The sequence below is a fragment of the Schistocerca piceifrons genome, chromosome 7 (genome assembly GCF_021461385.2).
Source record: "Schistocerca piceifrons isolate TAMUIC-IGC-003096 chromosome 7, iqSchPice1.1, whole genome shotgun sequence".
Classification (NCBI taxonomy): domain Eukaryota; kingdom Metazoa; phylum Arthropoda; class Insecta; order Orthoptera; family Acrididae; genus Schistocerca; species Schistocerca piceifrons.
The window spans coordinates 279,123,787-279,148,360 of NC_060144.1; the positions used below are offsets into that span (position 1 = coordinate 279,123,787).

Here is a 24,574-nt window from a genome sequence, read left to right on the forward strand (position 1 = left end):
AAAGTGGGAAGAACTTGATTATCGGCTTTATATTTGCTGAATTAGTAGGGCTGCACATATGGAAAACTAGTAAAACGTCACAAAATCTCTTTTGAATTTCTCCATGTGGATACAAAGTTTTGTGACAGAATGTCAGTACTATAGCTACAACAAATCTGTGAAATCGCTTCAATCATTTATCACAACCTTGTAGTAAGGTTTGTAAAACCGTCTAAGAATGACGTCCAGGCTCGCCGGCAAATCCGACACACCGACACCCGTCATTAATCCGCGAGCAGGTTCGAAACGAGCCGCGCATCTCCTCTTCCCGTAAGCACGCATTTTATGGCGCGTTTACACCTGTGCCCCTTGCGGCAAGTTACCTTTTGGCTGTGCTTGTCCCACATACAAGAAGAGAAATGTATGTAGGTGCATGGCTCGTCCGCAACATAAGCGTGCGAGTGACTCCATTGACAGCTGTGTTCACACTGGGCGTCTTTGTTTCATCCGTTCTTGGTGCAGTAAACTTTATTACAACAGCAATCAATATACTATCAGAAAGTATAACACTAGACCGAACACCATTACTTGTTTGTTCTATTGCTATTACAGCTCTTCTTCTTCTTCTTTGAATTCCCATTTTAGCAGGTACTATTACTATATTACTAACAGACTGAACCTATATATATCATTCATTGACCCTGTGGTCACCGCCAGACACCACACTTGCTAGGTGGTAGCCTTTAAATCAGCCGCGGTCCGTTAGTATACGTCGGACCCGCGTGTCGCCACTGTCAGTGATTGCAAAAAAATGGTTCAAATGGCTCTGAGCACTATGGGACTTAACTTCTAAGGTCATCAGTCCCCTAGAACTTAGAACTACTTAAACCTGACTAACCTACGGACATCACACATATCCATGCCCGAGGCAGGATTCGAATCTGCGATCGTAGCGGCCGCACGGTTCCAGACTGTAGCGCCTTTAACCGCTTGGCCACCACGGCTGGCCAGTGACCGCAGACCGAGAGCCGCCACACGGGCAGGTCTAGTCTAGAGAGACTTCCTAGCACTCGCCCCAGTTGCACAGCCGACTTTGCTAGCGATGGTTCACTGGCTACAGACGCTCTCAATTGCAGAGATGACAGTCTATCATAGCTTTCAGCTACGTCATTTGCTACGACCTAGCCAGGCGCCATATTCAGTTACTATAACAATGTATACTGAAGAGATAATATTGTGAATCATGTACCGTCAAGAGCGACGTTCATCATTAATGGATTACAGTTAAGTATCAAACTAATTATGTCCGCTTTCTGAATTTTAATTCCTTGTCATGTTCCAGACCTCACGTCAGTATAGTCCTTCCCTCCTCACGCCAGCCTGCGTGAGCTAAACGCGTGCCTTTTCGGCCTCCTCTAGTAACACGGTGTTGGCTCTTCTGCCAACACAACAGACCCTTCATACGGGACAAGCATAGCCACACGGCGACTAGCTGCAAAGCGCACATGTGTAAACGCACCATAACGCGCTCGACCACACGGACGGGTATTTGAAACGGCAATTGAAGCATAGGTGACTAAATGGATTTATGATGTTGAAGCTGCAGAGAACATTTTAGAACGTGAATCGATTAATTCTTTCATTTTCTGAGAATGCATGCTATCCAACCTATTTTAGTCTTCAACGAAATGTCTCTTTATGTCAATTAGAGAAACGGCATGTATAAAGATGGCATTTTGATTGAGTGGATACCTTGTAAACGTCCAGCTGTCCGCAGAACACGTCGAACTGCGAGTACAGACTCTGCAGCATGTTGATGACCATGATAGGCGTGGCCCCAGAGCAGATGGAGGTGAAACCAACGATGTCGCTGAACAGCATCGTTACGTCGTCATGGGATGTAGCCTCGATAGTCTCACCTGCAGAAAAGCAAAGATAATCTTATATGCGGTCTGTATTCTGTTAAATATTCCTAATCGAATGTATTGGGAATAAAACGCCTCGACAGTAATCGATCACTACGCTATGCAACTGAACCAGTAGGAAAATGAAAATGGATTAAAAAGAAAGTGAAGCAGAAAATACCTTGCCAAAAATAATATTACTGCTTGATTATCCAATGGTACTGTTCCTTATTCACGCAAAATGTAAGGCGCTCTACGTTAAATATCGGAAATAATTTCCTAAAATAGGAGAAGAAAGGCGCACCAGGTTACTAGTTATCTAACTTGATTCAAGACGTCAGTAATGTATGAGTATATCCATATTCGCATGCGCTATACAGTGTATAATCTATTAGTGCAACAATAATAAACCGTGAAGTTAATATATGTACTAGGAGGATTATTCGGAGGGTAAGGTAAGATTTGTTATAAAACATAAATCAGACAATTTTAAAAACTGTTTTGTTCAATCTGTTACATGTTTCACTATTTTTCTATAAAGCTTCCATAAAAATTCGTCATAAAATCCTCGAAGCTTCGTACTCCTAAGTGATAGACAACGACCGCCTGTTTTTATCACCAGTGAGTGATTAACTGCTAAATTGCTAGATTTGCAGACAACTTTGTACAAAGTTCTTCGACCCACATTCGGAAATTCCTATGCGAAAGCTGAAACTGTGAACCACCCGTCGTCGCATATCTTTTCGTCCACGTTTTTAACAAGCCTCCTGAGATCATTCATGGTCTGCCTGATCGCTGTTCTCCACTGAGATTTTCCCATTAAACAAAATCTTCACACATATTTAAATGATAACTTGGTAAAGAGCTTCCTGTGAAAATTACAGTATTTACGGGATTTAAATTTTCCAGCGAGCATTTTATCTTACTTGCGACCCATTAGAACACGTGAGTTTAGAGTACATATCAGCGAGACAATTCGCAAAATGTAACATTTTGTCAACAGAATTTTCCTCAAGTTAGCCACCTTCTCTAGTTCAAAGGGGCATTTCTGAAAGAAATAAAATCGAAACACGGAAGAACATACAACCTGTTTCACTGGCTTCTTCATGACATTATGTTTAAATAACGAGATTTTTATGACTACAATTTTTGTTGAATTCTTTAATGACGGTGTATTGTTAGTCACCAGTTTACTTAATAAGCTGTCATTCAATCTGAAATATATTCATATGACATATCCTCAAACTGTCTGCAGGCAGTCTACGAAAGTGTTTCTCCATACTACTACACTCCAGACAACCAGAAGCGCTGCTGCATGCGCCTGGTCGCCTGCAGGGACATTATTAGTAGTGATAATAGAACAAACCAGTCGCCAGTTGAGGGCTGTTCTCAAAATATGTTACTCAACGAGCCATGGATTTTTGCAGGTAGTGTTAAAGTAATTTTCGGTGCACTGGCATTCTTCATACGCCTGTGTTTTCTTCAGCTTGCAAAACGAAGATGATGTACAACAGCACTGAAAGTCAGAAACAAATAATACGAGTGATAATATGGAGAAATTAAGCTGCCAGTCAGGTACAAGCCACCCCATAGCAAATTTTGCAGTGTTGGACATTTTTGATGATAGGCACTTGGTTGACCGCTGATGGATCCCTTGTGAATTTGTGCATGGGTAGAAGCTGTGAAATTCAGCTAAATTCATTATTGCCAACGCCACTTAAAGACCAGTTCTTAAATATTAATTAAATATACTACACTACTAAGGGAAGCAGCCAGACGCCAATGTTTATTTTGTCTCAAGTCAACAACCAGCATTCAGGAGAATGACTTTGAGATTGTTATTAACGCAATGGTCATATTATTGTCTTTTTATTCCTTGTGTCATGCAAAAACAATGAATTTTTCAGAATGACTTCTGAAAGAAATAACTGCAGGGTGACGATTATTGAACTACATGGAAATAACATAAATTAATTACAAACTACTGCGAGCAACCTCTTTATTGAACATGTAAACCTCACTACTGATTTTCGGATTTTGGATATAACATGTTTCGTATGCCTGCCATCGTTGGCGATGATGTGGCGCAGATGAATAGTCAAATTCTGCATGACCCGCTGAAGTGTCGGAACATCGATGTGGTCGATGACCTCTTGAATGGCTTTTTTAGCTCAGCTGTGGTTTTGGGATTATTGCTGTACACCTTGTCTTTAATAAAGCCCCACAAAAAGGAGTCCCATGTGTTGAGATCCGGAGAGTATGGCAGCCAATCGAGCCCATACTAGTGGACTCTGGGTACGATGGGAGTCAGAACGCGGTCCCCAAAGTGCTCCTCCACCGCCACCATTCTCCTAGTTTGGTGGGGTCGAGCTGCGCCCCGCATTAACCACATCTTGTCGAAATCAGGGGCACTTTGCATGATGGGGATGAAATCATCTTCCAAAACCTTCGCGTACCATTCGGTAGTCACCGTGCCATCAAGGAATATCGCACCAATCATATTGTAACTGGACATTGCACGCCACACAGTCACCACTTGAGGGTGAAGAGTCCCCCAAATGCACCATTCCACGCGAATTTCTTGTGCCATGACATACAACAACAAGGCAAGTGCACATGCGCATACTAATTCCCATCATGCCTCGCGTCCAACCGTGCAATTTGAATGTCCTAACGCAACCGTTCAGAAGTTATGAAGATTTTATTTCTTATAGTTCAATAATGGTCACCCTGTACCAACAGATCAGTTATCAGACAGAATGACACAAATTTTTCGCTATCTGTACTACTTTTATGTGCCTGGAGAACCCAATCACAGCCGCGCGAGATTAGCCGAACGGTCTAAGGCGCTGTAGTCATTTACTGTGCGGCTGGTCCCGACGGAGGTTCGAGTTCTCCATCGGGCATGGGTGTGTGCGTTTGTCCTTCGGATAATTTAGGTTAAACAGTGTGTAAGCTTAGGGACTGATGACCTTAGCAGTTAAGTCCCGTAAGATTTCACACACGTTTGAACATTTTTTGAACCCAATCACTTTATTTGCCCTTTATAGAAAATTCGGTAATCCGCGCTTTTCTATGTTGATAAACGTGTTCATATATATTACATGTCAACGGTGGTTTTCTCTCGGTCACCATATCTCCCTTTTTACGTAACCAAAATTAATCATTGGGGTCTCATTTTCAAGATTTAGTTCACCACTAATTATGAAAAATACGTAAATAGTTTGAAATTACAATTTTCGTTAAGAAAATTTTATTTGAATACGTTTTTATTAAAACAATCTAGAGGGCTCCATCTATTGACACTCTGTTCAACTAACCTTCACGAAAGCCGTTGAAGTTGTTAGATTCCTTATGCAAGTGTAGTGTGTCGCACGATTTCGGTCATACACGTTGATGTAAACAGTTCAGAAGGCGCCATGTGGTGATTCTGGATGGACTGTAGGTAAGCCGCATGCTCAACTTTCATGCTATTGCTTTGAGAACAGTTATTACGCAGGTACAGTACAAATGTTATTGTTTATCAGTTTGGGATGCTTTGAGTATATTTTAGGCTTCAGGTAAATTATTTCGACAATATATTGTTCGCTATGTCCAGTAATAACGCACATGATCGGACGCTTCAAAGCACAAGTTTGTAGTTTCCAGAACCTATTTTTTTCAAATGGATATTTATAGTGGCTTCCTCACGAGTCTGCATATTCATTGACGTGTTTGTACAAGAGCCAAAAACCGAGCGAGGTGGCGCAGTGGTTAGACACTGGACTCGCGCTCGGGAGGACGACGGTTCAATCCCGCGTCCGACCATCCTGATTTAGGTTTTCCGTGATTTCCCTAAATCGCTCCAGGCAAATGCCGGGATGGTTCCTTTCAAAGGGCACGGCTGACTTCCTTCCCCCTCCTTCCCTAATCCGATGAGACCGATGACCTCGATGTCTGGTCTCCTTCCCCAAAACAACCAACCAACAAGAGCCAAACGGTGATGGAATTATAACTGCAAACATCATGTCCAAAAAACTTTTATAAAATAAAGAGGTTTTAAGAATAAAATTCATCTGACGAAGACAATACCTGGTTTTTATGTGTTTTACAATTGTACTTAATGATATCGCTTTTCTACAGTGAGATTAATATTTGTTAATACAACTGAAAATGTAGTACTTTTTACTAAAAAATATTTGATTTACCTATTTGTCCATTAGTAAGTCACCTGTCGGTGACTAATCACGATAGAACACGAGCTATTTCCATAGGTCATATAAATTAGCATCTCTAGCTGAAAACCATGCCAAATCCCATCACTTCCAGGGGGTTCTAGCTCTCCTTTACACTATGTGGCTTCCCAAAATGTGGTCTTAACACATGATCACTACACAACTGATACCAAAGTGCGATGCAACTAAGGTTCTTACAATATGAAACAGTGCCCACGGTGAAGCCTAAAAGCCATTTATGTCATAAAATTCATTAAATTTAGTGTTTTACAACAAGATTATATACGTTCCAGTCACATTATAGTGAACACCGTCTATGTTCGACGTGTATATGCAATAACCACTCACAGACGTAGGTGGTAAGATACGCAGTGGAGTATATGTAAAGCATGTCTGGAGGACGCGGAAAAAGTGGTGCATAATTGCCGTAATGTGGAAAAAGAGCTGTTTATCTGACGACCAAAACGGGATGCTTATTGGCTTTCGAGAAAGGGTGGAAACATTTCGGAAATAGCAAAGCTTTTAAGTGAAGAAGTTTAAAAATCAACCAACTAATAGCCAATAAAGATTTACTAGCTTTTGACCATGGTTTCCATATTTGTAAAAATATCTTCTTCAGAAATAGCGGCCCTATTACATTACATGAGGGCACAACAGATTAGATGAAGCCGAGCGTCTATTGCCATAAACAAAATTGATAATACAAGAATTATTGCAAGCCATGGCTTTAGATAGCACCACATCACATATATCGTACTTTAGAATGAATGCTCATAAGTAAGTTCCCACAATAGAGGCTCTTTCCAACATAGACTTGTAATAGGTGTCATAGGATACAAGTTTGTGTTGACAAGAGACTTTACCTGTGGGCATTTACTTATGAGTAATCATTCTGAAGAGCGATATATGTAATCTGGCGCTATGTAAAATCGTGGCCTGCAGTAATTCTTGTTTTATCGATTTTGTTTATGACAAGAGCCGCTCGCCTTCATCTAATCTATTGTGCCACCATGTTTTCTAAGGTCACTACTCCTGAAGAAGATATTTTTACAAATGTCGAAACCATGGTCAAGGGCTAACAAATCTTTATTTGCAAGTGGTTTGTTGATTTCTCACCCTGTTCAGATTTACACAGCTGCTGTTTCGGAGCCATGTTCAAGATTTCGAAAGTTTGTAAGCGTTTGGGTGCCGCCATGTTAAAAATAGGACGTGCATGCATATGACGCGCCTAGCCAGCTGTGGTGCACCACGGGCTGTAGACAACATTGATAAATCACAGCTGCGGGGGTATGTAACGGCAAATGCATATGCAGCTGTTGAGCCACTGAACCAAGAGGCTACAACAATGTCTTCTCAACGAGCGCTCAGCGAACACTGCTGCACATGGACCTCTTGCAGCAGGAACCTGGTTCGTGCACCCAAGGTGACTGCTGCTCATCGGCGACCACCGCTGTAATTTGCACCCCAGTACCACAGCTGAACGTCCTATGAGTGGCGACAGGTGGTCTCTTCCGGTGAATCACGTTTATGCTCCATTAGACTGATGGCCGTTGGCATGTACGGCCGTGCAACAATCGTCGGAAGGATCTACACCTGAGGAGGGAGCGTTATCGTCTGGGAAACATTTTAGTGGCATTCCCTGGTTGATCTCGTAATTCGGGAAGGCATAGTGGATGAACACATAAAGTCATCTATCCTTGGGGCTGTATCCGCCCTACATGCATTCTGTTTTTTCCCGGCACGATAGCATCTGCCAGCAGGACATCGTAACGTGTCACAAGCTCCCAGTGTACGTCCTTGGTCAGAAGAGAGCTCGGATCAGTTTACCGTAACCTCCTGGCCACCAGACACTTTTGATTTGAATCCAATCGATAATCAGTGGGACTACCTCGGTCGGGATGTTTGTAGCGTGGATCCTCAACCGCGAATCCTAGCTGGCCGTGGCAGTGGAGTCGCCATGGATCCGCGTCCCTATAGGTAGGTTCCAGAACCACCAGCCTCTCTTCCTGCAAGTCCCCGTTGCAAGTGGTGGTTACTGAGGATTTGACTGGTGATCACAATAATGTGACTGGAGCGCGTATATTGTGAATTACTCCTAACACGATGCGTAGATAATAACCTACGTCCTACTTTCCAACTGTGTTATTCACTGCATTATCTTCATCGGAATCAGAAAATCACATCTTCAGATACCTGTAAAGGTGATTCTGAGTGTCGGAGTAACAACTATCTCAATAAAATACAAAAGATAGCACCCTTGCATTCGACATGTACCAAGATCTCCAGGATCTACATTACCATTCGTAAGTAATGGGTACCTCGAACCCATTTCGACCACCAGTACAAAAAGAAAAGAAAAAAGAAAAAAATGTTGAGTAGTGCTACGATAATGCCTTCCTCATCAGTTCAGCTTTCTTGAGAGCGTTACAACTAACGGATTCTTGATTAATCGTAGTGTTCTTCGCAGGAGCGTGAATACTGTACTACTTAATATCGCGATAAATAACACAAATGAGGAGGTAATGTCTTGGACATAAAACATGAATTGGAAGCCGGAAATCAACGAAGAAGAGACAGTACAGTCATAAAATGAAACATGTAATCGTCATACTATCAATAATCGTCTTTCCAGAGATGTCCCATACAGTCGAGAAGGTGAGATGTGTAGTGAAAATGTCGTTTGAGAAAGGAAAAACGGTTGATGATCATACCAAGACCTAAATATAAGCCGGCCGAAGTGGCCGTGCGGTTCTAGGCGCTGCAATCTGGAACCGCGTGACCGCTACGGTCGCAGGTTCGAATCCTGCCTCGGGCATGGATGTGTGTGATGTCCTTAAGTTAGTTAGGTTTAACTAGTTCTAAGTTATAGGGGAGTAATGACCACAGAAGTTGAGTCCCATAGTGCTCAGAGTCATTTGAACCTAAATATAAGGCAATAATTTCATGATACATTTGGGATGGATTATCTTTACCGAAAGCTTAAGCGGGACATGAGAATTGGTGCTTGCAATGAAAATTTATGACCGAGCTGATTTACATTGTTAATGTACGATATTTTTTTCCAGTTACACGGACGAGCCGTTCTTACGCAATCAGTGTGCGAGTGTAACTTCGTCAGTGACTTTTACGATCCATATATGAATCACTACGCTCTTAAAATTCCACAAGGAACTTGCGTCCGTTATTTTCATGCGCAGGCCGGCGACGGCCCACGGAGCTGGTTAATGTGACGGCCCACAGAGGAGCTGTCCGCGCGCCCACACAGGGGGGCTAGGACGAGGTGAGAAAGAAGTCCCTCGTGGCGGCGGCCAGCATAAGAAATGAGCGCCTCGGCGCGCCCTCATCAGCATGAAACTCGCAGCCCTCTGCCACCACACAACGCAGACAAATGGGGCTGTGAGCAGCAGCGTGGTCTGCTTCTAACTCAAATGTGCCCCGCATGTACAACAGGGCGCCGGCGCTAATGTCATAAACATTTGACCAAGATGAAAATTTAAACACGGGTACCATTTCTCAACTTGAAGATATCGCTGATAAACTGCTTGCCACTACTGAAACATAATTCCATTTTCCACCTTGGCAGTGCAACGTCAGTATTCAGAGGTATGACAGAAACGATGATTCGAAGCATGGAAGTGTAGTAAACGTGAGCTCAAAATGCATTATCTTAAGAGCTATGAACACTTCTTCATTTTCAGTACTATGAAACAAATCTCTCCACAAGCCCTTTGCTTTCCATATTTTGGGTCTAGTACCGTCCAGAAAAATGGAAACCAGCTCTAGTAAAATTGGCTACGAAGTCTGTCGCGACGTATTTCTTGGATAAAAATCTCTCGGTGTACATGCCACGTCAATTCAGGATAAAACTTCAAGCTTTCGACCACTACCTCCATGGTCGTCGTCAGGGTTAAAACTGACTGTCGTAAACTAGCGAGGCTCCTATTTTATATGCAGAGGACGGCTTCTGATTGGCTGGAGTACGTCATAGCAACGGCGATATGGCGCGTAGTGAAGTGGTGCCCTCTACTTCCATAGATGTAGTTTCTATCCAGCGCTGCTTGCAGCGCAATCCCTTGAATCAGGAGGTAAAGGGGGGGGAAGTTATCCTCTGCGATTTTTCTTTATCCAGTGCAATCTCCCAGGTGTTGCTACGTGCATAGCCGTTGTCTCTGTTAAAGTTATTATCGCTAAGTCTAATTTCGACAGCTTCCTCTAGTGGAAATGCATACTTCAAGAGCTATCAGCACTTCTTCAGTAGAAGAGATGTTTCCCATTAGCGAAGAAGAACAAGTTTTTAAGGTATGCATATTAGAGCCCATGTTTCCTTCATATTTTCTGCTAGCTTGATCCTTAGTACCAGCTCACAATATATGGAAGTAAAGAGCATGTGGTGGAAGATATCTGTTTCACAGTATCAAAGACGAAGAAATGCTGATGGCTCAAAACTGTAAAACACTAAAGGGGGGGGGGGGGAATGTTACAATGCTACTAAACCATCGTAAAATTTTACTACTGAAATTTCATTTACACGAAATAATAATTTATAGGCTATGTATTAGGTAATAACAGTTATTAGAGCGCCAGTGCTAAGTTAGGTACCAAAGTAAGTACAAAATTTCCTGTTTTATACTATACTCCTGTCGTAAATGTTTCGGGTATTTAGTAATCTAGGGTAAAGACATGTATTTTGGAGCCCATTTCGGTATACTTGTGTTCGAATGATCGTTCTCGCCATTTCCTTAAACACTTACCAACTTCTGACACACCGTGTATAACTGATGTTGTAGTAAACACGAAATAAAGAAACATTTCATGTTCGTCAACAAAAGACATAACTAGACACTATGTTCCTGACACGTGACAATATGTTCGGGCAGTGTTGACATTTTTGCTATACATATTTGGATTGCTGTTTACCTTGGACTGGACAGTGTCAAATCAACTTCTTGAGTGCATTGTCTGTCTCAGATATCGCGAGCTTCCATGTTTGCATATATACGCCACTAAGGCGGCATTGTTCTTTTAATCGGTGGCGAGTAGGGAACGTTAGTCTCGTTCGAGTCAACGGTGGCAGTAGTTGTACAGAGTTGTACAGCGTGTTTCAAAGCTTTGCAGCGAACATCTAGCTGTAATAAAAATCGTGACATTGGGAACAACTTTTGTTCGGAACAATATATTCGCTGGCGCTTCCCGGGGACATTAGACTTTCTTTAGTACCAATACATGTACTCAGGAAGCGAAAGTACCGTACGGTGCTGGAAGCGACCCTGTACCACTGAAAGGGTACAGTACCGCCCGACATTTAAAATAGGTAAAACTTCTTCGTTATTCTTCTCAGAACAACATATTTTTTGTAATAATAACTCAATTTCACTTAATACACCGAAGCCGGATACCAGTGTATGACAATTTATTTATTTAATTGATCACATGTGCACTCCCACAAAATAAATCCCTACATCCAATTTCGTGAGATCTGCGAAACGAATGAATGTATGGTCGTCTGCTAACCACAGATAGTGAATGTGCAATATATGATCATCTTTGAGACGGTCCTTTGGTCACCTTTGGTGGAACCAAAGAGATGAAATTTACCTGAGCTATGAGCGCCTGAAATGTGGCTGGCCAATACGGTAGCATGGTGCTCCCCACCTTGGAAGAGGTGCGAGATCGGCCATGTTTCAGCACTCTTCCGCTGGATCTAGTGTTGGTAAGGCCTGTCTTAGGTGTGCTCCGTAAAGACAAAAGAGTGGAGACATGGTATGCATGTGAAATACTTAAGAGTAGTTTGGAATAATAATTTCTCTATTTCAGGAACTTTTGTGGGGAGAATTAAATGTCAGGCAGGTAATATTAAGGGGATGGTAGTAATCTTCGGAAGTGACCAACGGTCACAATGAAACCACGTGTAGCAATAAGTTGAAATACTTCCAAGTGCTTAAGTTAAGCTGAATTACTAGCGTGTGTACTATAAGTTGGAAATATTTAAGAAATGGCGTGTGCAGGACTTGAAAGTAGAGACGAGTACTTCCACGTGGTGAGTACTGTGTGAGTCTCAATCTGTGTATGAGTAAAAAGGATAAAGAGAAGTACTCGTCGACGGTATCAGTTGAGGACTCGCCTGTGTGTGATGAATATGTCCTTAATATTACTTTGCGTGTTATGTTTCCGTGTGACGTTTGATTCAAACTATAATCCTCTCAGAGAGAAGCAAGGTGAGTCAGCTGTCTATCCAGCAACGCCACTTGGCTTGCACTGCACAGGAAGACGTGCATATATCCTCCAGAGTTCATAGTAGGAAAGAAAAGTTACGAAGTGCGGCAGTGTCGTGTGAAACTGGGAAAGTGGGAAAGCTGAAAGTGATGTGATTATAACGTTGTGACTATTCTTTGTATTGTATGTTGCCAGTGTAATGTATTTCATGAAATTTAAGTATGTGTGGTTGGCATGGGAGAGTAACAAGATAGTTTCAGAGGCAGTGGGTTATGCATTTTCCTTTTTGTTCCACTCGGTCTGGAGAAAATTTTCGTGATGATGGGTGTGAGAGTCGAACTGTGAGATATAGCCAAAGATCCACCATCCTATCCAGAAAGTGCACTGTAGCGTTAAATGATTACGAGACCATAACATAGAGATTCACCAATGTAAAGCCATGCCCACTGGGCGGAATTTCTCATGTGTTATTGTTGTAGGTTATAGAATTTGTGTTTAGGTTATAGAATTTATCGGAATAAATAAGACAGTAAAAAGAAAAAGATTGGTGGCTTTTTCCTTCGACTAGTATGTTGTCATGATACCCAGGATTTATGATGTGTGCGCCATTCATATTCAGTGCGATGGCCACGTTTTGATCAAAGCCGTTAAATAAGAAAGAAAATGTGGTATTGCCAGTGCGTAGTGAACAGTCAGATTTGTGTAAATTACTAATAGTCAGACGTGAGTTTTCGTTTCCGTTGCGTAATATTCAAACAGGAGAACCACTTGTAACTTAATTGTGAGTACTAGAGTTCATGTTACTCGATAAATAAGAATGAGCCGACTCGCTTGGCAGACCACTCATCTCGCAGGCCTGACTGCTTGATGCCACAGTATAGCAAGGCATGTGGGTGCCTCTCACCACAACTAGTCATTTTATTTTCTGTTCCACTCGGAAACAGGAAACGTCTTATGTAGCATAACTCAATGTGTTGTGACACTGGCAAATGTTCATCAGAGACAAAGTAACGCCAGGTATGCCCCAGGGAAGTGTGACGGGACCGCAGTTGTTTTCTATATATGTACACCTAAATGTTTTGGCGGACAGAGTGAGCAGCAATCTACTACCCTTTGCCGAGGATGCTGTGGTGTACGGGAAATAGTCGTCTTTAAGTGACTCTAGCAGCATGCAGGATGACTCCGACAATATTTGCAAATGGCTTGATAAATGGCAGCTAGCTCTATATGTAAAAAGGAAACGCAAGTTAACGCAGGTAAGTAGGAAAACAAACCTAAAATGCTCGAATACAGGGGCAATAGGATGCTGCCTGACACAGTCACGCCGATTAAATACCTAGAGCGATATGCAATGGAACGAGAGTCTAAGGACTGTAGTACGGGAGGCGAATGGTGGACTTCGATTTATTGGAAGAAATTTAGAGAAGTGTGATTCATCTGTACAGGAGACCGCATAGAGGGCTCTAGAGTGACCCATCCTTGAGTACTGCTTGGCGTCTGCGCCAGATTAGATTAAAGGAAGACGTCAAAGCAATTCTGAGGCGAGCTGCTAGATTTTGTACTTGTAGGTTCAAAAACACGCAAGTATTACGGAGATGGGAATCCATGGAGGGGAGGTGACAATTCTTTCGAAGAATCGATTGAGAAAATTTAGAAATCTGGCATTTGGAAGTGACTGCTGCTGCTGCTGCTAAAGCACATTTCAAGTAAGGACAATGACTGTAAGAGGAATTAGTGCTCATATAGATGCATATAGAGAGTCGTGTTTCCCTTGCACGGGACGATGAGATTTCACCGAACCATCAGGGTCTACTATCAGTGTGTGCTGCATATTACCTACACAAGTAAACTCACAGGGAGATTTTTTTTTTAAAAAAATGAGTATTCCTCAGGAAAAACTAATTTTAGGAACGAATCAGGGACTTTCATTTTATCTGGATCTACATTCTTACATTATAGAGTGAGTGATGTACAGAACACAAGGCTCTCCACATCGCGTCCATTGACGCCATTGGCGGAACATGAAATGGGGTGGTTCGGGATCGATTGGCCCTTTTAGGGGATTTCAACCCCGTTTCATAGAGAGCAGATGATTCGATTTTAGGCTACACTCAAAGCTTATGCACCCAGAAAAGTGGCTATACCTATTGCACCTCAGGGGCGTACCTGATACAAAACAAGCCCGGCATTGCTGGGAAGAGACAGTGAACATTTTCTAACCAATAAAATGTTACCCACGATGTGATTTATCGCCCCTACACGGTTGATGCAAAGGCTTTAACTCATCCTGTATATTTAAATAACACACACTATGGGATCAAAAGTATCTGGACACCTGGCTGTAAATGATTTATAATTTCGTGGCGTCCTCCATCGATAATGCTGGAATTCAATGTGGTTTCGTCCCACCCTTAGCCTTGATGACAGCTTCCCATCTCGCAGGCATACGTTCAGTCAGGTGCTAGAAGTTTCCTTGGGGAATGGCAGCCCATTCTTCAAAGAGCGCTGCACTGAGGAGATATATCGATGTCGGTCGGTGAGGCCTAGCAAGAAGTCGGCGTTCCGAAACGTCACAAAGGTGTTAAACAGGATTCACGTCATAACTCTGTGCAGGCCAGTCCGTCACAGGGATGTTATTGTCGTGTAACCACTCCGCCACAGGCTGTGCTTTATGAACGGGTGCTCGATAGTGTTGAAAGATGAATCGCCATCCCCGAATTGCTCCTCAACAGAACACAAGGCACTCCACATCGCGTCCATTGACGCCGTTGGCGGAACGTGAAATGGGGTGGGTCGAGATCGATTGGCCCTACTAGGGCCACAACGCGGAACTGAATCCCGCTTCATACAGTCCCAATGGGGCACTGTTAAATGGGGCGTTCCCCAAGGGTCGGTGCTGGGGCCACTGCTGTTCCTTATTTATGTAAATGATATGCCTTCTAGTATTACAGGTGATTCAAAAATATTTCTGTTTGCTGATGACACCACCTTGGTAGTGAAGGATCTTGTGTGTAATATTGAAACATTATCAAATAATGTAGTTCATGAAGTAAGTTCGTGGCTTGTGGAAAATAATTTGATGCTAAATCACAGTAAGACTCAGTTTTTACAGTTTCTAACCCACAATTCAACAAGAACTGACATTTTAATCAGACAGAATGGGCATGTTATAAGCGAGACGGAACAGTTCAAGTTCCTAGGCGTACGGATAGATAGTAAGCTGTTGTGGAAAGCCCATGTTCAGGATCTTGTTCAGAAACTAAATGCCGCTTTATTTACCATTAGAACAGTATCTGAAATAAGTGACATTTCAACACGAAAAGTAGTATACTTCGCATATTTTCATACGCTTATGTCATATGGTATTATTTTTTGGGGTAATTCTTCTGATTCAAAAAGGGTATTTTTGGCTCAAAAACGGGCTGTTCGAGCTATGTATGGTGTAAGTTCGAAAACCTCTTGTCGACCCCTATTCAATAGTCTGGGAATTTTGACATTGCCCTCACAGTATGTATTTTCTTTAATGTCGTTTGTTGTTAGCAATATTAGCTTATTCCCAAGAGTTAGCAGCTTTCACTCAGTTAATACTAGGCAGAAATCAAATCTGCATGTGGAATGCACTTCCTTGACTCTTGTGCAGAAAGGAGTGCAGTATTCTGCTGCATCCATTTTCAATAAGCTACCACAAGAACTCAAAAATCTTAGCAGTAGCCCAAACACTTTTAAGTCTAAACTGAAGAGTTTCCTCATGGCTCACTCCTTCTATTCTGTCGAGGAGCTCCTGGAAGAGATAAAAAATTAAGCAAATTCCAGTGTTACATTCTTGATTTTCTTTATTTAAACTAACGACTTGTTTCATTTTATGTGTTTCTACAATCGTGTTATAATTTCATGTATTGACTCGTTCCATGACCATGGAGACTTCTCCTAAATGTGGTCCCACGGAACAATAAATAAATAAATAAATAAATAAATAAACAGAGCAGATGACATAGCACATGCACTAAGCAGAGTGGCTATACCTACTGCGCCTCAGGGGTGTAACTGATATAAAACAAGTCAGGCATTGCTGGGAAGAGAAAGTGAATATTTTCTATCCAACAAAATATGTGACCCATGATGTGATTTACCGCCCCTACACGGTTGATACAAAATCCTTGAACATCCTGTATATTAATTAACATACACTATGGGATCAAAAGCCATCCGACTCGTGGCTGAAAATGATTTACAAGTTCATGGCGCCCTCCATCGGTAATGCTGGAATTCAATGTGGTTTTGTCCCACACTTAGCCTTGATGACACCTTCCACTCTCTCAGGAATACGTTCAATCAGTTGCGGGAAGGTTTCTTGGGGAATGGCAGCCCATTCTTCTCGGAGCGCGGTACTGAGGAGAGGTATCAATGTCGGTCGGTGAGGCCTTACACGAAATATAGAATTTGGAATTCTTGAACGAATCTTGTTGGTGTAACAGATTCACATTGTGAACCAAGCAGAAACATATACATCGAAGACAGCGTCTCGGCCCCTGGCTGGAGAGGTCAGACATATGCAAAGAGAGTAGTTCTGCTGAGGGTCGAAAGGGACCGATAGGTTATAATTAATGGTATCATTCTTGTTTATCTGGATTGCTAGAATATATTTATTATGACCGGCCTAAAATGTAGGGTGTTGTTAAGTTATTGGCGATGGACAGCAGACGACTGAGCAGACCGCGGCACAACACCAAAATGGCGGGAACCACGGAAGCAGATCGTAGAAGAAAACAAGTTCACACCAGCACCATAGATATATAAATCGCCCTATGCCTTTTAGATCGTATAAAAATGATAATTTTACTGTTTTTTAATCCTGACAAGTACAGATTTTAGCTTTGACATCTACATATTTTAATTAAATATTTTTAATATAAAAAAGATCTACTGAAAACAGTATGTGCAAATGGAATGTAACAAATGTACCAGACGCCACCTGTCGGTAATAGTGTTATAATTAATATAAATGACGGGCACTCTGCCAGCCAATTTTATGTGACGTAGCATGTGAAAGTGGCTGGATTTCGACGGGTTACTCCTGTAACTGAAATATCAGGTACGTTCTGGTACATTTGATGTTGATTAGATAGGATGAAAAAGATTTGCTTTCGTGAAATAGTAAATTAGTATAATTATTTTTACAGATCTGAATATGGTTCTGAATGAACCGAAACCGGTCAAGACGGATTTTAAGTAACATTATAAAATCACTGATTGCTGTTTCCTATAAGACATTATGTCTGTTTTTGCAAAATATTGGAGATGCGCTGCGTCACACTGCTAATATTCCTGGAGAAGGCAGTAGCAGGAGACATAAATAAACAAACGCCGTCTGGATCACAACTTATTATCAACGACAGTCGGTTTCCATCTGCGGTGCAGATAATCTTCAGATCTATGTTGGAACAAAAAGACAACAACAGTACAATGATTTTACAAAGTGCAATTTGTCAATGTTGTTGAAACTAACATAAAAAACAAAGATGTGAAGTGGGAAAAAAATTTGTCGTGTAGTCATGTGACATGTGCGTAAGTCATAGCTGAGTATATTAAAACAGTGGAAAACAATCTCTCAGTTTATAATTCGATAAAGGAAATTAATAATATTTCAGACTTCGAGCATGAATGATGCGCTACACAATAGTATATTTTTTTAATTAAGAAGTCAGTGCAAAATTACCGGACATATGTGAAACTTTATTGAATTTGCTTTCATTCTAATGAATAAATATATCAATACTGAAGATTCTTATTCCAAGTTCAAAAAAGGAAAAAAGGGCGCTAGTTAGAAATAACCGTAACTACGTAAGAGAAATAAATTTTCCCATGAATGTTGCATTATACAATAGAAGAAAAAAAACACATGTAGTTAACTTAGTGAATGCAACTGTGCTTAGTATATTTCATTTTTTTACTTACATGCTTAAAGAAACAAAATGCCAGTGTAAAATTACTAAACACATCTGAGACTTTAAGATATTGCCTTCGTTTTAATGAACACGAGAAATACATGTAAGACTCTTACTCGTAGGTAAAATGTGTGTTTGTGTGTATGTGTGTGTGTGTGTGTGTGTGTGTGTGTGTGTGTGTGTGTGTGTGTGTGTGGGCGGGTGGGAGGGTGGGCGGGTGTGTGGGTGTGTGTGTGTGTGTGGAGAGGGAGGAGGGGAGGAGGGCAGAAAAGGACTCTGCTTCCGAAATAGCGATAACAGTGGTGAGGTAATATGTTTCAGGATGAAAGATACGTTACACAATACAAACATACTGAAGGCAAACTGTGTCCTAATTCTGTCTTTATGTTAATGATCAGCGGATCATTCATGCCTTAACTTACAAAAATAACGAGCGTAATTCGCCGAAGTGGCGTCAAATCGTAAGACTTGCACCCCGGCGAACGGTCTACCCGACGGGATGCCCTAGTCACACTACATTTACATTTAACGCATGTATGGTTATTTCGTAAGTAGGCTCATTTTCTTCTCCCTCTTCCTGTTTACCTTACAATAAGAAATATTTGTTTTGTAGGTAGACTCATGGCTTTCCCCGTCCAACTTTCTACCTTACAGTAAGTCTTCGATGCATTTCCATTCCTCTTCATTAAAGCTAAGGCAGTTACTTAAACCTCAGATATTTTCGATAATTTTTGCGCAGTTTTTTAATACATGTAAACAAGAACGAAAATACACAGCGCACAGTTATTGTCATTATATTATTCATATTTTATATACAATTGCGTAAAGCGTCACTGTTGCTGAAATGTGCTTGATTAATATGTCCTTTAAGTATCAGTTTTTATTATATTTAATATATATATATATATATATATATATATATATATATATATATATATATATATATCACACTGTTTTCAAAGTACTCACCTATGAGTTACGCTCAAGTCACGTGACTATACGAAAAAATTTTTATGCACCATATCTTTATTTTTTCTAATAGCTTCACACAACGTTGCCAAACTGCACTTTGGTACTGCCAGGTATATGTGAGTTCATGATATTTTTTTGGTTATTTCTGCTATCAGTCAGACAAGAGTACGCAACAGCACACTTCCACACCACGTGTGGCCGCTGTACGCAAGAGATCAGAGGGAATATTGTCCCCGCTGTTGGTCACGTGAGTGCAAAGCTGGTACAGAGAGCTAATGCAGAACGCTCACCCAGCCAGAGGCGGCGCGCGATGTGTGGAGGGAAGATGAGGTGCAGCAAGCTGACGTTCTTCTCTCGCTCCTTGTCCACCGCCAGGTTCGCCTCCTCGATGCTGCTCTTCAGCTTGTCCATGCGCCGGCGCAGTCCGTCCTGCAACACACACGCAACCATTTATGCTCTGTAGCATCGTGGCCAACAACCGACCAAAGCACTATCATATGCTTACGACGAGAAAAGAATTACAGTCCTAGCCATAATAAATAGTACACTTTATGCGTAAAGTATCATTTCTGGCCTCGTCCTGTTCTCTGTTGTGAATAACAGAGCCAGTTTATCTGGCAACGGATTCTGATGTGTGCATCCAGGAGATAATGCGCCGGTCCTTTTTAAGAGTAGTTGGAATGTACACTCCTGGAAATGGAAAAAAGAACACATTGACACCGGTGTGTCAGACCCACCATACTTGCTCCGGACACTGCGAGAGGGCTGTACAAGCAATGATCACACGCACGGCACAGTGGACACACCAGTAACCGCGGTGTTGGCCGTCGAATGGCGCTAGCTGCGCAGCATTTGTGCACCGCCGCCGTCAGTGTCAGCCAGTTTGCCGTGGCATACGGAGCTCCATCGCAGTCTTTAACACTGGTAGCATGCCGCGACAGCGTGGACGTGAACCGTATGTGCAGTTGACGGACTTTGAGTGAGGGCGTATAGTGGGCTTGCGGGAGGCCGGGTGGACGTACCGCCGAATTGCTCAACACGTGGGGCGTGAGGTCTCCACAGTACATCGATGTTGTCGCCAGTGGTCGGCGGAAGGTGCACGTGCCCGTCGACCTGGGACCGGACCGCAGCGACGCACGGATGCTCGCCAAGACCGTAGGATCCTACGCAGTGCCGTAGGGGACCGCACCGCCACTTCCCAGCAAATTAGGGACACTGTTGCTCCTGGGGTATCGGCGAGGACCATTCGCAACCGTCTCCATGAAGCTGGGCTACGGTCCCGCACACCGTTAGGCCGTCTTCCGCTCACGCCCCAACATCGTGCAGCGCGCCTCCAGTGGTGTCGCGACAGGCGTGAACGGAGGGACGAATGGAGACGTGTCGTCTTCAGCGATGAGAGTCGCTTCTGCCTTGGTGCCAATGATGGTCGTATGCGTGTTTGGCGCCGTGCAGGTGAGCGCCACAATCAGGACTGCATACGACCGAGGCGCACAGGGCCAACACCCGGCATCATGGTGTGGGGAGCGATCTCCTACACTGGCCGTACACCACTGGTGATCGTCGAGGGGACACTGAATAGTGCACGGTACATACAAACCGTCATCGAACCCATCGTTCTACCATTCCTAGACCGGCAAGGGAACTTGCTGTTCCAACAGGACAATGCACGTCCGCATGTATCCCGTGCCACCCAACGTGCTCTAGAAGGTGTAAGTCAACTACCCTGGCCAGCAAGATCTCCGGATCTGTCCCCCATTGAGTATGTTTGGGACTGGATGAAGCGTCGTCTCAAGCGGTCTGCACGTCCAGCACGAACGCTGGTCCAACTGAGGCGCCAGGTGGAAATGGCATGGCAAGCCGTTCCACAGGACTACATCCAGCATCTCTACGATCGTCTCCATGGGAGAATAGCAGCCTGCATTGCTGCGAAAGGTGGATATACACTGTACTAGTGCCGACATTGTGCATGCTCTGTTGCCTGTGTCTATGTGCCTGTGGTTCTGTCAGTGTGATCATGTGATGTATCTGACCCCAGGAATGTGTCAATAAAGTTTCCCCTTCCTGGGACAATGAATTCACGGTGTTCTTATTTCAATTTCCAGGAGTGTACTTTGTTGACATACTTAAATTTGGTTACTTGGCCTCGCTACTTTCAGAAACCATTGTAGCAATGGACTGAACTAAAATCGTTTCAGCATGTTGCTTGATAAATACCATTTATGAACAATTTGGTTAAAATTTTGTAAAATTTTTCTATTTTTCCAAAGTAATTCTAGTTACACTTGACAATATAATTTTTATTTTAGTTAATATACTCACTATATTTATATTGCGACTCCCTGAGCACTCGAATAATCTGTTCCAAGTGGCTGTCGAACTTTAGGGGATAATACTACTCCAAATGTAAATTTTCAGAAACAGTTTTCGAATTGACTAAAACTTACGTAATATATGTATTTTTTATATCAGTGAAAGACAGCCTGCACTATAGATCATATTAATCTCTTGATCATTTACACTGGCATCATTGTTTTCGACCTTGTAGACTTCTGAGGGCCCATTTCTGCTGCATACTGTGCTTTAATTACTCATGTAGGATTTGTGACAATTTTTATCCCTGCCGTACTGGTCAAAGCGAGGCAGTCGACCTTTATTTAGATTTATTTAATAGCATGACAGCGGTGAGGGTTAATCTTGGAGCGCCAATAAACGTTTCTGAGTAATGTTGCAGGGCTATATGTTTCACAATTGTCTCTTACGCCCCACATCGCAGACAGTGCGAATAGAACTTTGCGTGAACTACGGTTTCTCCGAGAGCCAGATATAAGGTGCGTTTCACATGAAGCGTTTCTCATGTAGTAAACAATAAAATACTAAAATATAGGTCACGTGCAATGAGCGATTGTGCAGTAAATAACAGTTAGTGATGTTTTGCTTACAATATGTCATTTTCTTGTACGGGACACGAAGTAATTGGTCCCTCCGGTATTCGGAAGATAGCTATCTGAAGTAAGTGAAAAAGTAGTTTACTCATTTTATTTAGTTACTGAGTATCCGGCGTTCCCCGGGTACGTATTTATTCCAGTCTTCATATCCTGCTTCCCCCTGTCTTTATCCATTTCCACCACACCCTTTGTCTGTCCTCCTTCTCCAGCTCCCATACTCTATCTCCGCCTCCCCCTCATCCAGTCCATCTCCTCCTCCTCCTAATCTGTCAATCTCCTCGTTCCCTCATATCTTCTGGATTGTGTGCTGTACAATGGTACAATTTCCCAAGTACACCCAGTTGTATAAGTGAAATCTGCTTGCAAAATGTGTCATGAGTACAATTGATACTAAAAACGTAGTAAATTAAAACATCATGCTTCATTTGGCAGTTTTACTGCTTCAGCAGCAAAAATGAAGTAAGCGACAAACTTTTTACTTTCATCATTTAGTGAGAGTCGTCAACGAGAAAAAGTATCGTTAATATTAGAAATTATGTGTAAAATGTTTGGGGGTAAAAAATATTTGCTGTATACAACATAAGAACATCCATACTTTGTTGATGCAGCAACAAACTGTACACATTATATCGAAACTTAACGACACTTTTTCCGACTGACAACCACCACAAAATTATGGAAGTAAAATCGTTTATCGATTAGAAATCTTTGCTGTTTATGCAATAAACCTGCCACATCATGCTTGATCTTGAAATCTATTACTTCCTTGCCACTAACTCTGTTATCAACACATTTCCCACATTGTATCCACATATGGATGGTAGGCAATGAAAGCCTCGTAACTGTATTTTGTTAAATTTTACAGATGAAGAAAAAACGATTTCTTAAAAAATATATATAATTATGCTGAATATGATGCTGCATGTATAGCTACATAGTGGGAGTCTATTTATTGACAGATTACAGAATTCATTGTACTTTGAAATCTCTCTTTGACAATGGATTTACTGGTTACTGGGTGCGGCTCCCCCTGTCGGATGTTCGAGTCCTCCCCTGCGCATGGGTGTTTGTGTTCTCCTTAGCTTAAGTTGCTTTAAGTTAGATTAAGTAGTGTATAAGTCTAGGGACTGAAGACCTCAGCAGTTTGGTCCCATGGAATCTTCCCACAAATTTCAAAAATTTTACTAGTTACTGGAATCAAGAAGTATTCGCAGACAGATGGAGATACGAGGCTTTCGTTGCGTACCATCGATATAACGCTGAATGTATCTCCAAAAATATATAATTGTACGAGACATAGTCCAGGAGATGTGATGTCAAATATCGAGATGCACGAAAAACTTCCACATCATGCAAGATGTTTTACAACAAACTCTATTGGCAAATAATTTCTCAGAAAGTATTCGCACACATAGCCCAATGTGCTTTCTTAAATATGGGCCTATTTTATGACGTGTAATCCAGGAGATAGGACATCGATTACTGAGATGCGCGAAAAGCTGAAGGCATAATATGTGACTTTCAATTTTTTGCTTCTTTACTACAAACATTTCTCGCAACACTTTGCTCAAGTGGCATTCACATACGCCGTTAAATTTTACACAGTTAAATTGCTGTACGACACATAGATAAAACACACAAGAGATAAGAATTCATAAAATCTGAGATGCGTGAAAAACTGCTGCACTATCGACGATGTGTTAATTTATCACTTCTTTACAAAGATCTCTATACGCAACACATTATGCAGACAGTAGCCACATATACCACTGGAAATAACTGCAAACTTCTGCCATTGCGGGACATATAGTTCAGGAAATATGACGTCATAAACATTGAGATGTATGAAAATGAAAGTACAGGGAAAAATTCACTTGTGATACGCGAAAAATATGAGTACATATACGTGTGAAATATGTTAAATATGTGTGAAACGTAGTTTAGATTTGCGTATGTGTGTAAAGCCACAGGTTTTAAGCTTATCCTAAACATCTGGAACAATTTCAATAAAATTTGATACACATGTTAGTTACAGTCCGAGTAAAAATACTGTGGGGGTTGAAACCATCAGCCTCCTATTGGTGTGTAGGTGTGTGAGTGTGAGTGGGGGGTGAAAATATGAAGAAATAAGAGGGGGAAAAGTGATGGACAGACAGAGAATGAGAAAGACGAGATGGACAAAGATATGGGGGAGGAGTTACACAGAGAGAGAGGAGGGTAAAATGGACAGAAAGAGAGGAGAGGAGGATATGGTAGAGAAAAGAAACAGGAGAACATGGACACAGATAGGGTAGGTGGAAGAGATGGGCAGGTAGAGGCAGGAGGAGGTGATAGAAAGAGAGAGGTTGAGGAGATGATTGAAAGATGGGGTGGGAGGAGGAAACGGGCCAATGATCAAGGGA

At 42.1% G+C, this 24,574-nt stretch overlaps 1 protein-coding gene across 1 annotated transcript in view; it reads right to left on the reverse strand.

Annotated features, from left to right (window-relative positions):
- The window catches only part of LOC124805632 (head-specific guanylate cyclase-like), a 498,299-nt gene that overhangs the window by 17,313 nt on the left and 456,412 nt on the right, over window positions 1-24,574 (reverse strand). The window contains exons 8-9 of the mRNA XM_047266199.1: window positions 19,518-19,656; window positions 1,732-1,898 (exon numbers count right to left, since the gene is read on the reverse strand). Coding sequence (XP_047122155.1) covers window positions 1,732-1,898; window positions 19,518-19,656 — 306 coding nt within the window. The remainder of the gene's footprint in view (window positions 1-1,731; window positions 1,899-19,517; window positions 19,657-24,574) is intronic.